This window comes from Artemia franciscana, chromosome 4, assembly GCF_032884065.1.
Source record: "Artemia franciscana chromosome 4, ASM3288406v1, whole genome shotgun sequence".
NCBI lineage: Eukaryota > Metazoa > Arthropoda > Branchiopoda > Anostraca > Artemiidae > Artemia > Artemia franciscana.
Genome location: NC_088866.1, coordinates 18,984,818 through 19,001,740, shown reverse-complemented (window position 1 = coordinate 19,001,740; position 16,923 = coordinate 18,984,818). Strand labels below are relative to the sequence as shown.

Here is a 16,923-nt window from a genome sequence, read left to right as displayed (position 1 = left end):
TAAAAAAATACTTGAAAGGTTGCAATGGCTAAGACACATTCCACACAAAGTATGACCTTTATGGCAAGCCCTCTAGAGTCAAATAAAAAGCATGTTGTCTTCTAACTGGTTGGGAGGAGGCTGTAGGGAAGGATTTCAGGAAACTGGAATTTCTTGAGAGGGTGTAAAGAGGGAGGTTTTAAATAGATTAGGATGAAAAAGAAGCATGTCTAGCTTTGTTGGCCTCAGACAGCTTGGTGCTACAGTGAATTGCTAGTTGTAGCATACAATATTTACTAAGTAAATATAATCTGACTGTTGAGTGACAATTGAAACTTCAGTATTGTATCAATATTGTTCAGTATTGTATCAGTATTTCAGTGTTAACATATTAAATTTTTGATTAATATTGCAGTCCATTATTAAAGTGCATATTGTCCAGATTAAATTATATAGGTAGGAATACCAATAAGAACTATCAACTTTATTAAAAGTCAGTAATTTTCTTAAAATGTATAGTAATGTTACAATCTTGCATTTAGAAAAAATGATAACTTATTTTAATTTTAAGATCATTTTTCACTTTTATATTTATAAATTGTAATATTGAAAAGTTTGAGCTTAGACAAATTACATATCTGGACTGAACTATGCAAAAACAAAAGTTTGTGTTATATTTTACATTTAAATTTGAAACTTTAATAGCCAAGCAGCATTGAGCTAATACTATTTGACCTATACTGAAATTTCAATGGTCAAAAATGTTACATTTTCCATGGTTGAAAATTAAACTGGAGGAAAATATGTAGATAACATTGCCATTGCTGTTTTAATTATTTTAGATACATGGGAGTGACATTACAAAGTGAGTAAATTTTTATTAGGTAGCTGCTCTGAGCATCAAAGGGTGGCTTGACCTGTCATTTCTGTATAGGCCTGTTTACCTCAAAGTCAATAACAGACAAAAAAAGCTTTTGTATAAAACTCCTTCAAATTCATATTCATTGAAATTTTTTAGGGGGAGAGGCAGTTGCCACCCTTTGGCCCAATGTGCTGATGCCTACAGATTATATATTTGATATCTAAAAAGACATTACAAGGAAGATACCAACATGAGAGCTACTCTTAAGTACACGATGCTATTCCTAAATCTATACTATATTAGGGACAAACAATAATTTATCAATACATCTTTAAAATAAAAAAAAGATAATCTAAAAGAACTATTAAAACAGAAGGAATTCTAATGGTCTGTTGAACATACAACTACTTTAAATAAATAAAAGACTCTAGTGCTCTTAGATGAAATAGCAATACATACCTTCAAGTGGATGGCTCTGCACGTGAAGTTGGGACAGAATTATAGCAAGATAAAAAGCTAGTTGCATATACATATTAAAATCAAAGCTAGATCTTTACACATAAGAATCTTTAACCAGCAGACAAAAAGCTACTCAAATGTTAAAAAAGATTGTTTGCAATAACAATTTTTCAAGCAGGCTCTATTTCACCAATTGCAGATGTCATTTCCAGATGTTGCTTCTGATAAGTTGATAAATCTTACTACAGATATTGTATTCTACATAAACCATTTGCTATCTACCCTTCAAATTGGTAAAGACAAACTTTGAAAGCAGAAACAAGAAACAAACCTAGATGCACAAGCATCATTGCTTACACAATTTATTGAAGCCATGCAAGACTAGAATAACAATGCCCTTTCAATTTGTGCTCAATTCATTAATGTCAAAGGCAACATGTCACTTGCTGAATTGTTTGCATTATAAGGGCATACAATTTTTATTCTGAAACAATTAGAGAAAAATGTAATTTAAAGACTCCATAAAATCCACTTGGGAATTCAAAAGATAAGGCAAAGAACCCAGACCATAGTGTAGAGACTTGAGATTAATGCAGACATTGTGAAATTTGTGGCTGCACATAAGACTTTTGTCAGCAATCAAATTTTAAACCTAACTAAGCTAATGCTACCACATGAATTCTCTATGCTATTTTAGGAAGAAGTGACAATAAAAAACTGTATATTGATGTCTGATTATTTTTGTACACAGTTCAAGGTTGGCTGCTTGGCATGTAATATCTTAACACAAAGTGTAATCAAAATTCTGAAAAGTTATTTTGCCAGAAATGGTATACCCAGGACACTGATACCTGACAAAGACCCTAAGTTTGGTTCCTATTCATTAAAGCAATATTTAAAAAAATTTGACATTTATTATTTAATTTCAGATCCAAGTAGTTGAGAATCAAATGGCTTAGCAGAAGAAAAGAGTTTGAAGTGTAAAAAATAATAAAAAGTGGCAGCATCTTTGATAAAGGTCTTCCTTGAGTACAGGAATACATTAATTGATCTAATTTTTCATTATCAGTTGAGATTTTAGTTGAACAAAGCCTGAAGTCTATAAGACCTTTGACAATGGAATATCTATAATCAATGATTCTTCACGTTGAAACCTTTAATAATTAAAGGAAACAGAGCCAAGCATGCTAGAAACAAAAATGTATGATAGCATTGTTAAACTCTTTGCCAAACTTTCAAAAGAAGATTTACTGCCTGCATGGATTGTAACAAAAATAGCAAAATTATTTCCTGCTAGTGCAATATCAACAGGGGGGGGGGGGGCAAAGCTGGAGCCAATTTTCCCAGATTAAGCAAAAATGACAGTAAAAACTAAAAAATAAGTCATTTGGTACCATAAAGGTAGTATTTAGTACTTTAAGACTACTATAAAGGTACTTCATAGGCCTACTATATAAAGGCACTTATAGTACCTACTATAAAGCTAAGTATGTACTAAAGAAGTGATCTGTTTCTGTTGATGCTTGAATTATGCAGGTTTATCTTTAGTTTTGAGAACACTTTGAAAGAAACTAAATTTCAGCTGGGGGGGGCAAACTACAGTCTGGGAGGGGCAGTTGCCCCTCTTGGGGGTATTTAAAAAATGAACATTTTTAAAGAAATGCCAAAACCAAGAAGGCTCTATTGGAAGGTTTTAGCCAACCACTAGGGCTACTGAGATAGAGACATATAAACAACACAATTCTTAGTTCTTAGGCTTAATATGGAGAAAAATGAAGTTAACAGATTTTGAAAGTGATTCTACAATATCTTATCCCTAGTCCCCCTAATGTGCAAATAGGCATCAACCCAAATTATACATTTCTTAGCTATGCATTTTCTGTGTTTTGATTTTTTTAGCATTAGTTCAAGGCTATTTATAGGTAAACAAATTGAACCAAGACTGACACATGGCAAAATGCATGGGAAATATATAATTGGAGCTATATCTTTGCTTATTACAGGTGGGTTAAAGTAGGTCTAAAGAAGAAATGCCTTCAAATGTGTTAGCTAGGCCTAACACAATTCTATAATTTTTCTGCTTAACATGAAGTAGGCTATGCATTTTTCTTAGAATGTTTCTTTCTGAATAGCCAAATTTGTAAGCTAATACAGTAAAATTCTAGTTGATTGACTTCTTGCTATCTCACAAAGGGTTTAGGTTAGGAAAATGAAACTTTCAGGGATGGGTCTACAGGCTAAAGTGTGTCCCAGGAAGGTATTTTAAAGAACTCATCTCTACTCCTTCTCTCTCTAGAGGGCCCTGAAATTTGTCTACATGACAGGTCTATACCTATTGAAATTGAGACAAAATAACATTTTACCTTAATTTTCAGTTACTAGTTGCTTCTTCTCTGCGTTTAATTCTGAAAATGCAATTCATGTTAGGCCTATCTGAGCAGAATTTTGAGCCATATTAATGTTTTTTTTTCAAAATTTAGGAAATCTATTTACATATCTCTAAAACCAGTAAAATTCTAGTTAATTGACTTCTTGTTATCTCGGAAAGGATTTAGGCTAGGAAAATGAAACTTCCAGAGATGGGTCTACAGGTTAAAGTATTTCCCAGGAAGGTATTTTAAAGTACCCACCTCCACTCCTTCTCCCTCTAGAGGGCCCTGAAACTTGCCTACATGACAGGTCTATACCTATTGAAATTTTGACAAAACAGAATTTTACCTTAATTTTCAGTTACTAGTTGTTTTTTCTCTGCCTTTAGTTCTGAAAATGCAATTCCTATTATTTGATTAGAATTTTGAGCCATATCAATGTATTTTTTTTCAAAATTTAGGAAATTTATATGCATATCTTAAAGACCTTATAGCCTAAAATGAAATTGTGCAAATTTGTGAAGCTGAAAACAATTTTGTTGTACTTTGATTAAGCAGATGATCTATTTTGCAAGATTTCACTTTTATAACATACATATTTTTAAAGGTCATCAAAGGTCAGGGCCCTCTAGAGGGAGAAGGAGTGGAGGTAGGTACTTGAAAATACCTTCCCAGGACATACTTTAGCCTATAGACCCATCCCTGAAAGTTTCACTTTCCCAACCTAAACCCTTTCCAAGATAGCAAGAAGTCAATTAACTAGAATTTTACCCTAAAACCTTATAAATGGAATTGAGCAAATTTATGAAGCTGAAAACAATTTTGTTGTACTTCAATTAAGCAGAAGATCTATTTTGCAAGGTTTCACTTTTATAACACACATATTTTTAAAGGTCATCAAAGGTCAGGGCCCTCTAGAGGGAGAAAGAGTGGTGGTAGTTGCTTCAAAATACCTTCCTGGGACATAGGCTACTTTAGTCTGTAGGCTATATTCATTCCTGCAAGTTTCATTTTCCTAACCTAACCCCTTTCCTAGATAGCTAAAAGTCAATCAACTAGAATTTTACCAGCTAATACTTCTTGGGGTGAGGAAGGGGCCATTCTTGGACTTGAGAAGCCAACAGTTGCTTGAGGATAGCCTAGTGGTTAATTTGTGGGTCAAAGATCATTCAGAACAGTTAACAATAAGTAAAACAACAATTATTATCTTTTGAAATTCCTCTATTCTAAATCTCCCTTATGATTTTGTCCAATTAAAGAGACAATTTACGAACTTGCTAATGTTAATAGAAATCCATGCCTACTTTCGCCGGCTAAGGTTCATCACATTTAAATTTACTACTAAATATATGAAAACCCTATGCAAAATTCTACAATGAAAAAGCTTCATTTTTCCTTTAGAGATAGTACTTGAATATTTGCTAAATTCTATACATTTTCGATACTAGTTAAAATTTATTATATAGTCAATACAATGTACTTATATAAATAAGATACATAGTTATTATTTAAATTGGTAATGAAGTCGCATTAGGGATTTAATCTTTTTTAGTCCCTAATCTTCTAACCAATCAGCGGGCTTTGTTGAGGTTTAGAATCAACTGCACCAGCATTTTTGCCACAGTATAAAAATAGATTGCAACATGGAAAGCTCAAAGAATGGAAGAAAGAAAAAAAATGTTAGAATAATACACTATCTGTTTTTCATGGATTTATAAGGAAGGCCTACTAGATAGAAATGATCGTAAAAAATAGGCATAAAGGATGGCTTAGAATTGTTAGACCAGTCTTCTTCTATTGCCTTATCTAGGCTATCTCCACCCCCAAACAAAATCCTAGTCAATTAACTGGCCACTTTTGATTACTAGCCTAGATAGTAAAAAAAAAAATTATAGGATGAAAATATATACAAGATTATCTGGTCTGACGTAGGGGCAATGTGAACACACTAGCCTACACATCAATGCCTATTTTAGGCTATGCTCAAATCAAATTTAATACCCCAAAGTGGCACCTAATTCCAAACTCTTGGAAGTTTTTTTGGCTGATTACAACTTTTCAAAATTGAGAGTAGGCTACTCACTTCACATACCCCCCCTTCTCTGTTACCAGATAGTAAAAATTCAGGGTAAAAACATAGACTAGGCTACTGGATTCTTTCAATTGATGTTGGGTAAATAAAATAAGCCTCAATCTCACTTTTTATGCCCTTTCATGGTCTAGTGTAAATATAATCAGGCTAATGTTTTACTCACAAATCTATAGCCCTTAAATAAACTCTAAATAGCACCTCATCCCAGTAAAATTGGTGCAAACAGTATTACTGGCTTTCATATAAAGTGAATATACCACTCGACATCTTTTTTAATGCTATTTACAAATATAATAATTGCTTCTATTGCAAATTCAGATATAAGCACTTTTTGACCTCTTAAAAATGACATATATGGGGTCATTACAAATCTGTAATAGTTTAGAAACAAAGTTGGGCTATATATTTGCACATCAGGGGGGTGGGGGTAAAGCCTAGCATATATTAAGTAGGTAAACTAACCATTGTTTCATTTTTTTTGTGTTTGTGCTGTTACACTGGTGATTTCTCTTCTCATTAAAATTCAATGTGCACAATCACATAAAAAAAAAAAATACAGCAATGGTTAGTTTATGTATTTAATATATGCTATGCTTTACCCCCACCCCCCTGATGTGCAAATATATAGCCCAAATTTGTTTCTAAACTATTACAGATTTGTAATGACCCCATATATAGGTCATTTTCAAGAGGTCAAAAAGTGCTTAAATCTGAATTTGCAGCAGAAGCAATTATTATATTTGTAAACAGCATTAAAAAAGGCATCAAGTGGTATATTCACTTTATGTGAAAGCCAGTGATACTGTTTGCACCAATTTTACCCTCATCCCTTTCTTTTGGAATTTGTTTTTTCTGCTAACTGGTAGCATAGGCTGCTTTAAGACATTATAGAATATCCATCCCTAGCTGAGTGGACAGTATGTTAGAGATTAAATCCTTTGTCTGTGTTAATAGGACTTTTGATCCTGGTGTTGCTGGTTATTTGGTTTGGGATAGGGGTCAGTTACTATACTCTTTAAGCTGAGCCACAGCTCTTCACAGATAGGGGTACTTGGATAAATCTAGGGATAGTAAAAGAAAAGGCATGTGAAAGTACAGGATGGTTGGCCCAAAAGTACTTCCTGGCTGAAGGGCCATGAAACAGATCAACACCACCAGTAAGGACTATAAAATCAATTCCTGTGTTCTTCAGGCCTACCTTTTATGTTACTTCTAAATACAGAGTACCTTATGTTACCCTTCCCTCCCTAATGTGCAAATGTATTATCCAAATTGTGTATAAGCTACTCACTAAATTGTCCATAGCATAATTCTTTTCTTCTTATTAATTAGCAGCCAACAGTAAACATGTGACAGGAAGATAGCAGGCTATTGAAATTTAAGTGAGTAGGCTATATACAGTTTGGGTGATATATTTTGTGTGTTATTAGGTGGGGGAGGGGTTGAATTAGTCTGAATTTAGATATTAGTATTTTCAGATGTTTTAGGGTAGTCTCCAGAATGTGAATGTTTCCAAAAAGTAAGGAATTAGATCTCAATCTATTATCCATTTAAGGGCTTTAAATTTGGTTTGCAGGTAGAACAATTTTTAGGCCTTGATTTAGAAAGTATGTAGGTGCTAGTGCAGAATTACTCCTCCTTAAAAGGAAACTATACAATTTGAAAACAACTTAAGAAAATTATAAAATGCTTATGTGATAATTAGAAATAAAATTAACTTTATTTTACATCACCTAGAATGTACAAATATATAAACTAAAAATATATATAATAGTTGAACAAATCCTTGAAATATTGCTGCAGTCCTGAACAAGCAGCTCAGGCCAGTTTTCACACCTCCTGATAATGTTTGCTTGCCAGAAATGCTGGATTACAATATTGAGAAGCCTATGTAAGTTATCACCATCAAACCTGTGGACATAGAACTGAGGTTCAAAAGATAAATGCAAATAAGTCTGTTGGCACTGATGGAATTCATCACCAGACCTTAAAAGAGGCCCATTTGGAGCTTGCTCTTCCCTTAACAAAACTGTTCTAAAAATCTCTGGATACCAAAGTAGTTCTTCAAGACTGGCAAAATGCAAATATTACATCTGTCCACAAGTGTGAAAGTAGGAATAATGTCACCAATTACTGACCCATTAGTGTTACCTTAACAGTGGGTAAAATTCTGGAAGGGATTCTGAATACCACAATTACTTAACATTTATTCGACAACAAATAGCCAATATCACTTCAGATCTGGGTGCTCAGCTGAGGCAAATCTTATAGATGCTTATGACTAAATCACTAAGTTGCTAGATCTCAATATTTCAGTTGACATGATCCTTTTAAATTTTGCTAAAGCATTTGATAAAGTGAGTCATTGCTGGCTGAAGGTAAAACTAATCGCTATTGGTATCCATCTGGAGGCTGTAGAATGAGTAATACAGTTCCTTTCTGGAAGAAAATAGGAGTCTAGGTATTTGGCTGCAATGGGCAATTCTTCAACAGAAATGTGCCTCAGGGAACAATTCTAGCTCCAGCATCGTTAAAAGTGTTCATTAATGATGCTACAGAAGCTGTAAGACTTAAGATGAGCCTTTATGCAAATGATTCAAAGCTTAGTGGTTCTGCAGAGTTGTCAGTTACAAGAGCTTTCACTATAGGCCTGTGAGTGCTAGTCAATGCACTTTAGTAGTACATCAGGTGGCAGCACCATATGATAGAAGGGGATGGTTCAAAACCAATTATTGGCAGAGGGGAGAGATTTGGGAATTGTTGATGAGAAATAAAATTTAATAAGCATGCTCAAACAGCAGTTGCCAAAGCATCTCAGACCCTTGGCATCATTAAGTATACTGTAAGTGCAGATTATCCAAAGTTATGACCAAACTGTACAAGGGTTTTATGTAACCATTGCAAGAATTTGGAATGTGTGTTGCAACACCCCTGAACAAGGGTGATCAGCAAAAAAATAGAATATGTTCAAAGAAGGGCAAGAAAAGTTGTTGGTGGATGCAAGAATCTTTACTATCCGTCTCAATTTAATAAACCGAATCTCCTAATGCCTGTGAACAGATTTTAAAGAGGGGATGTCATAATAGCTTATAAGCTCTTGAATGCTGACTCCTGTCAAAATCTATAGTGAAAAAATGGCTCCCTGTCATCACTAGTAGTGACTCTACAGGTTTTTCTTTTCCTTATTTTGCTGGACAGCGTAATTTAAAGTAATAAAGAAACAATTATATATTTTTCATGCATTTTTCCATCCTTGATTTTGGTGGTTTTACTTCTTTGCTGTTAAATATGTTTCAAGAAAGGAGTGACATAAATGACAACAACAAAAAAAAGCTTGGTTTTCCTACCTAACATACAGGATGGGGAATATGTCATCCTATCATTCAAGATGATGAACCATGGCAAAATCAAGTTTGTTCTTGAAGAAAGGAACTGTATCAAGATTTCTGCAGAAAACAAGAGAAGTTCAACTTCTTCACTAATTGTATCATTTCATTGTGGAACTTATTAAGCAAATCTACTGTGCCTGCCAAATAAGTTGACAGCTTTGAGACTCTTCTTGACTCTTTGGGCTAAGTCTAATTGAAACTGTTGGAATAGATTTTTCCCTTGACTTTGAACAAAAATTCAAACTTGGCCAAGGGCTACAGTCTTGGAGTGAAGTGAAAGTTTGAAAATATGTGCCTAAACCATTTGCTAAGTTGTCAAATACTCAAGAGTTTATTGCAATCAATTGTAGTAACTTGTTGATTAAGTCTAATTATTGTGCTCTATTGAATGCAGTTTTTACTTCAAAATGAATTTCTTGAAAAAAAATCTTGCTGACCCATAGGATCTCTGGAACCAGCCAAAAATATTGTAAACTTATACTAATAGGTAAATACAGTATGAATTTTTATCTGGAAAAGGACAAATTGCTTATTAAGCACTGAGACACAAATAGCAAATAACTAAGTGTAATAGATCTTAATAAATGCTTTTGAACACAATTTATTTATTGTTATTGCCTTTCTGATACCAAAAACTTAAAAAGCAATTGCAACAAGCTAATTGAATACAGAGTTAAAGTGTCCCCCATGTTCAACAGACTTAATGTGGTTAGAGCATAAAAACAAAATTTTTGACTTAAAAAAAAAAAAAAAAAAAAAAAATCTTGAAACCTCATAGAACATATGAGACTAACCAAGGATATTTTAAGCTTTTACTGACAGATAAATATACCAAAAATTTCCAATTTATGAAAGGAATTGCAGCTTGTTGAGGTTTGAAGCATACTAAGGAAATAATTAATTTAATATGTTTGAATAAGCTCTTTGAATTCCATAGCTGCAATGGTAATGTCCTGGTTGATGGACTTCTTTCTATCTTAGAAAGTAGCTGAACTAGATAAATGACACCTCTCAGGAATGAATCTAAGGCCGAAAATACATGCTTTAAGGTGTTGTCAAGCTACTATATCCATGTTTCTTGTTTCTAGGGCTTACAGGCTTACCTTTCCTTCCTAGGACTTACCTTTCCTTGTTTTTAGGGCTTACAGGTTTTCAGTGCCCTTTTCATCAGCTATAGTTTTTGGAAAATGCAATTCCTTCTATTTTAATAAAAATTCAAACTAGATCAAGCCTTTCTTCTTGAACATACAGCTCATGGGTTCAAAATACCATCATTTGTCCTCATTTGAGTAGTAAATCTATTATTCAAGGTTTCACTTTTATAATAAAAAGATTACAAAATTTCACCAAAGATCATGGCTCTTTATAGGAGGAAGAGCATGCCCTTTACAGGAGGAAAGAACCTTAAAGTATTTCCCCATGACAGCCAAATTTTACCAAAAGAAAGCTCAAGAATGTTTTAAACAAAGCTTGCTGATGGGTGGAAATTCCATATTCAAAATGTGCCTAAAATCTCCATCATGAAATTACAAGACAATGAAATTATAAAGTCATTGATGGCTGGATTTATTTTCAAAAACTTTCCTCTTAGTGCCTCACTGTTAATAAAGAACCATCATTTGGGAAAGTTCACACCATAAGTTCCTCTCATAAATGAGTTAGTGCTTGTACATGTTAGTATTGAATAATGGCTAGTATTTCTGGTTGTTTGGCTTGTGTCTTGGGATACATATTGAAGAAAGATAATATTTGTCCTTTTTTGGCAGTGCACCTATGGGCGTTGACTGCTTTCACACTATATTCCCAGTGTGTATTTTTTTCTTTCTTTAGTATTGAACACCTTTCCAATTTTACTTGTATTTTCAGAAATATGAAAGTAGATTTGTCACTTGTATCTATTATTTTCAGGATCACTGCTGTTTCAGGTTTCATTCTGTAAGAATATCTCATGGCCTGACGTTTTTGATTGTCTACAATGGCTACCAGGTAAGTTTATATGCATAATATATATATATATATATATATAATGGTATGTGAATCAACAGATAATACCTGATCTTTTCAAAATGTTTGATTTAACAAACTGTAAGTAAAGAGCAACCCAGCTCAATAGTAGGCTAACCAAAACTCTAAAAAAAGTAATTTTTATACCAAGAGATAAGCTACATAAAAAATCAGATTTTCATAATGATTGTGGTTTTTGCTAGATATATTTGGTGGAAATCTAGGTGGAACTGTACCAAATTGCTTACTGCACCCACATGTAGGAGACAGAGTGTTATTATTACTGATCTATTTCTTTAATTGCTCATAAAGTTTATTGTCGTGGTTGTTTTAACTAGAGATATTTTGTGGAAATCTAGGTGAAACTGCAGAAACTGCACCAAACTACTAGCTGCACCCACACTAAGAAGAGGGAGTGTTATTGTTATTGATCTATTTCTCTAACTGCACATAAAGTTTTTTGTCGTGGATGTTTTAACTAGATATATTTGGTGGAAATTTAGGTGAAAATGTACCAAACTGCTAACTGCACCCTCGTTGAGGAGAGCAAGTGTTGTTGTTACTGATCTATCCCATATACTGTAATATGAATGTACCTCTAAAATCACAAACAGTGAGAAACAATTCCAAATAAGGAATTCTTCTCGCTTCCAAATTCATTTTCAAAAAAGAAATATGAGATACATCATTTTGTGCATGGGATGATAATAGAATGTGTTTATAAAAGACTAATCTATATCAGTTATCTTGAGGACTAAGTATGTCGTTTTCAAAAGACTTGGGTCAAACAATTGCGAGGGATAAGTTTAATGGCGTGGGATTTATTTTTTGATCAACAAATGGTACATAATGTCTTTTAAAGTACTGCGATAGAAATACTACTACTGCTAATAACTCACTGCAGCACCAAGCCGCCTGAGACCAACACAGCTACACACGCTCCTCCTCCATTGCAATCTATTCTTCTTCTAAAGCCTCTATCCCCAATCTAAAGCCTCCCTCTTTACACCCTCCCAGGTTGTCCTTATTTTCCTAAATTTTTACTTCTGGCATCCACCCCAACCAAGAACAATCTGCTTTCCGTTTAGCCCTAGACGGTTGACTGGAAAGGCCTATCTTTGGGTATCTGTCATCCTTCATCCATAGAATGTGCCATAGTCATCTCAACCTTTATCTCATTATAGCCCTAGAAAGCGGTATTGAACCACACTTTTTGTACTGCCAACTGTTTGACATACGGTCAGTTAGTTGGGTACCCAAAACAAGCTGTAGGCCATTCCTCTAGAAAACATTGTACCTGTCATGGGCATAATAATATGTTCAAGTATTTTTTTTTCTTTTATTCAGACTCGATCGACTATTTGTGCTCTTAGACTCGGGATCCTCAAATGTAACAAGGCAAGCAGCAGCTAAACAACTTGGAGAGGTGCAGCGTTTACATCCATATGAGCTTCCTAAACTGTTATCTAAACTTCTCGATTATATTCGAAGCTCTAATTGGGACACACGCCTTGCAGCATCTCAGGTAAGATTTCTCTTCACTTGTTTACTTAAGGACATTCTCAATGAAATTTTACTAATACTGATGTAGCATTAATTTGAGCTAATTTGATTTTTTTGATTGGCTGAACATTTTTTTAAAAATCTCTGATTGGCTTGGCTCTAGTTCACGATAGCTAATTCACGTTATTAGTAAAATCTCGTTGTGAATTAGTAAATCAATCAATCCTTTAGTAATTTATAGACCATAGTTGGTGTACTCCATAGCTCAATTAATGATAATAAATTTTTTATTGTTATTTTTGCTCCAAGGCTGCAGATTACAAAAAATAATAACAAATCTGTATTTCTAAAAGTTCAGAATGATGTACAGTGCTAGCCTTTTAATTTATTATAATGAAAATGAAAAAACAAATCACCAATGTAACAGCACAAACACACAAATAAACATACACCATAAAAAAAGAAAGGTAGAAGGAGAAAGGAAGACTGTTTTCCTACTTTAGTAATTAATATAGATCAGTATATAATATGTGGCTGAGATGTCAGTAATCTTGACAATTGAATTAGAAACTAGTCTTACTTGGTCTTAAATTCAAAGCATTTAATTATTTAGACAGTTTGCCAGCCATTTTCTCACTCTATACCGGTTCAGAGGCGAGTCAAATATAGAGGTTGAATCAGATACTGAAGCCCTCTTAATTGTCACGAAATCGAAGTTGAATAAACAGGAAAACGATAAGAAATTTAGCTCATTAATATAGAATTCTGGATTAAACTAAGCATAGCAAAAATAATGTTAATAAATGGCTTATGTTAATCAATATTAATCGGTATTCAACTATACCTCCCATACTATACAGATTAGATTATTAAAAAAAAACTTGCATGGATGGAGACTGGCATTCATTGTTTCATGCTTTTTTCTGTTTGGTCTAAACATATTTTAAATACAGTGATTTACTTTATGAATCAGTTTTATAAAGGAATATGATTGTTCATTCATTAAAAAAAGAGGATTCTTTAACCATGGAAAGCGAGCTTATAGCCAAACAAATAGTTTTTTTTGTAGTGCAAGGAGGATAACTTACAAAACGAGCCAGAGAATCAGAACCTAATCACAAAAAGCTCCCTCACTGAGAATTACCCTCGTTGCCCGTTTCTGGACTGACTCCAGTTCCCGCATTTTATTGGTGGATTATAATGTAGACGGGCCCCTGACAGGACAGGCGTATTCGAGGAGAGAGTGTATATAGCACCTATTCATTTCACGTTTAGACATGCCACCAGATATTATAGGAAATCAAAAGCTTTGCGAAAGTCGATTGCTGCTAGGTCAAAAAGCTTTGCTTTCCAAGAAACTTTAGGATCTGAGTAAGTATTCTGACTAGGCATCAAATATCCCACATTTATGGAGTTTGCCATATTGATATCAGTCGGTAGTCTGGCCTAATTGTTCTAGTAGTTGCTGCAGGACGAACGGATTCTGTCACTTCCTTGTAATACCTTGCAATAGTGACAACTGGGAAATTGCACGGAGGTAGGATTTTTTCCACGATCTAGGGAAAGTTGTGGACGCAAAGCATGGATTTCTAAGAACCGAGAGCGGAAGAAATGTGAAAAAAGTAAATTCACTTACAAGCTTTGCAGGGATTTTGCGGTTAAAAGGAGAGACGTTTGTTTGCGCTTTTCCTGACTTCAGTGTACACCTCAAATCCATTGAAGACTACTGTCTCTATGCAGGGACAATCACCGAGAAGCGAGGTTTGCTCTTGGGAAGTATTGGATGGGAAACTAGTACAAATGGAAGTGAGAAATGTATTAACGTCGTTAGACCCCAGTGTACGTCCATTTTAAGCGAATACGTCATATTTGGCGATCCAGTGGCCATATTCACAGTTTGCAGAATCAGGCATTGGTTTAGTGGTCTAGTGGTGATCCGTGGAAGCTTGGGTTTTGTCTCATTGGCTTTGAGAGATAGGGGATAGTGATCAGACAAGTCAACTGGTCTGAATGATGCCAGGGGTGGTATAAGTCCTCATTGATATGGAATAAGATCGAAAGTACTGCCAGATGTGATTAGGAATTATCACAATCTGCCTAAGAGAATAAATAGTGGCTAGCCAGACTTTTTTTCTGGTTAAGATTGCATACAATTATAAAAGCAGCACTATTGTTTCGGTTTCTAAATGAAAGCGGTTTCTAAAGTGGAAAACTGGATCATACCTGTTTTGTGCACTCTCTGGGTAATAACATTACTATTATTCAGACAAGCCAGCATTATTGTACATTACCCATTTACCTTATGATCTTGATTTATGAGCTCGGGTAGAAGACTGGGCAAAATGTCTTTCTGCGCATAGATTTCTATACTGCCGTCGAACCTGATGCCACCTTGGCTGCTTTGAGTACTTAGAAAAAGGTTCGTACAAAGCTATCTGTTCTGTAACACCGTCAAGGTTTCAAGTGTCCGTCACGGTAGCAATAGCTGTGTTATTGCTTCGGAGTAGTACTTTAAAGTTGATAGATCTAAGAGGAAATTGGGCATGTTAGGCCCGTCGAAAACTATAAGCTTTGGAAATAATGGGTTCTACTGGATATGATATACAGCGGTTTCTTTGATTATCTCTAGATTCGATATTGTAGGTGGTTTAAACATGTGATTTTCGCTAGGTTTTGCTCAAAACTTGTTGCAGCGACCGTCAGTTTTCACGGCTGGCCATTAGTCCAGTAACAGCACATCCTGTACACCTCATTGTTTTATTTTTCTCTCCCCGACATCTATGTCTCCTTATCGGATTGTTAACACTGGCAGATGGCACGCCACCTATGGTTTTACTATAACTAATGATTGTTTTAGATAGATGGTACTTCTTCAAAAAAGTTAATAAAATAGAAAATGGTAGTAAAAAAGAGTAAGAGATAATCATACAAAAACTATTTCTTTAATGAAAAAACGGGCCATTATACCTGTTTGTATAGGTTATTCATTGCAGTTGATTAGTTTTATTTTTTTTGTCGATTCTAAGTCTAATAATATTCATTTTTTCTAAGTCTATTCACGTCTTGGTATGTGTAGGGTCACACTGTCTCATTAAGGATTTTTCTAATTGGGCCAGTGTTATGTGTCATGTGCATAACAAATATAACTGTCCATTTAACTTAACAAACTACATATGTTACAGCTGTACAGAACAGTTGGAAATTTGAAGGTTTAGTAGAGAATTTTCTTTGACTGACTTCAATTTCTGATTTTTGTTTTCCGTTTTTTCTGTTTTATTTAATAGGAAAAGATAGAGTTTTCTTTTGGTTTTGGATATATATCTTCGATCTGTGTTTGAGTTGTCGTTTTAAACAATTCACACTTGAAAATATCTTTAAAACGACAATCCGAATAATGTCCTTATTAAACATATTTCTTTTAAGTAATAAGCTCACATCGTACAAAATACTACTGCTACCACTAATAATTCACCGCAGCACCGAGCCACCTGAGGCCACTACAGCTAAGCACTCTCCTCCATCCCAAGCTGTTCAAAGCTTCCCTCCTTTTCCTCTTCAGACAAACCATGTTTGACCATTTTTATCACTAGCTTCCAATATTCTGATTATTGTTTGCAGATTTATCTTCCTATTCTTCTAAACTGTTTTCAACTGTGAAAAGGGACGTTATTTTACTTTTAACATCTTCACTGCACCCGTCGTCTTTACTAAAAATGCTACCAAGCTAAGTGAAGTTATCTCAAAATGTACGTGCATCTCACAAAATGTACGTTTGAAATCACCACGGATATTTTCACGGATTAGAAGAAGCAAATCAAAAAAAAAAAATGTTTGAAAAATTGAACCTCTACGAACAAATCCTCCCTTAATCTAATCGATTTTTAGACACCCTATTGCACATCACCCTTGAAAAAACTACAGGTGTTGATATCTACTAGATGGGCCGCTAGCTTGAGGAATGAATCTTATAAGTCTAGCCTCTTCATGTATTTTGTTCCGTTGATAAGCCTGGTCCAATATTACTACTAGTGCTAACAGGTCATAACGTTTTGTATGTTAAGAGATAACCCATGGAAAAGTAACTGGGAAAGTGTGTTGTTTGTAGACAAATTTTGCTAATCGTTGTAAAAACGTCGGTTTTTAAATCAAAATGTATATCTGTGACTGTAGGATAATGGGGAGGGATGCGTCTATAAAATGCCTTTAGGTACGAGACTCAGATTCACCTGGAGGACGGTGGCTATCTAACTCCTAATATAATTAAGA

General features: G+C 34.4%; 2 protein-coding genes across 2 annotated transcripts in view; one reads left to right on the top strand and one right to left on the bottom strand.

Annotated features, from left to right (window-relative positions):
- The window catches only part of LOC136026100 (myosin light chain kinase A-like), a gene marked incomplete in the record, with an annotated part of 45,520 nt that extends 40,516 nt beyond the window's left edge, over positions 1-5,004 (bottom strand). The window contains 1 exon segment of the mRNA XM_065702381.1: positions 4,944-5,004.
- Positions 5,005-5,265: 261 nt separating this feature from the next.
- The window catches only part of LOC136026099 (TATA-binding protein-associated factor 172-like), a 246,494-nt gene continuing 234,836 nt past the window's right edge, over positions 5,266-16,923 (top strand). Inside the window, exons 1-3 of the mRNA XM_065702380.1 lie at positions 5,266-5,348; positions 11,059-11,136; positions 12,502-12,679. Of these exons, the coding sequence (XP_065558452.1) occupies positions 11,126-11,136; positions 12,502-12,679 (189 nt within the window). The 5' untranslated portion in view covers positions 5,266-5,348; positions 11,059-11,125. The remainder of the gene's footprint in view (positions 5,349-11,058; positions 11,137-12,501; positions 12,680-16,923) is intronic.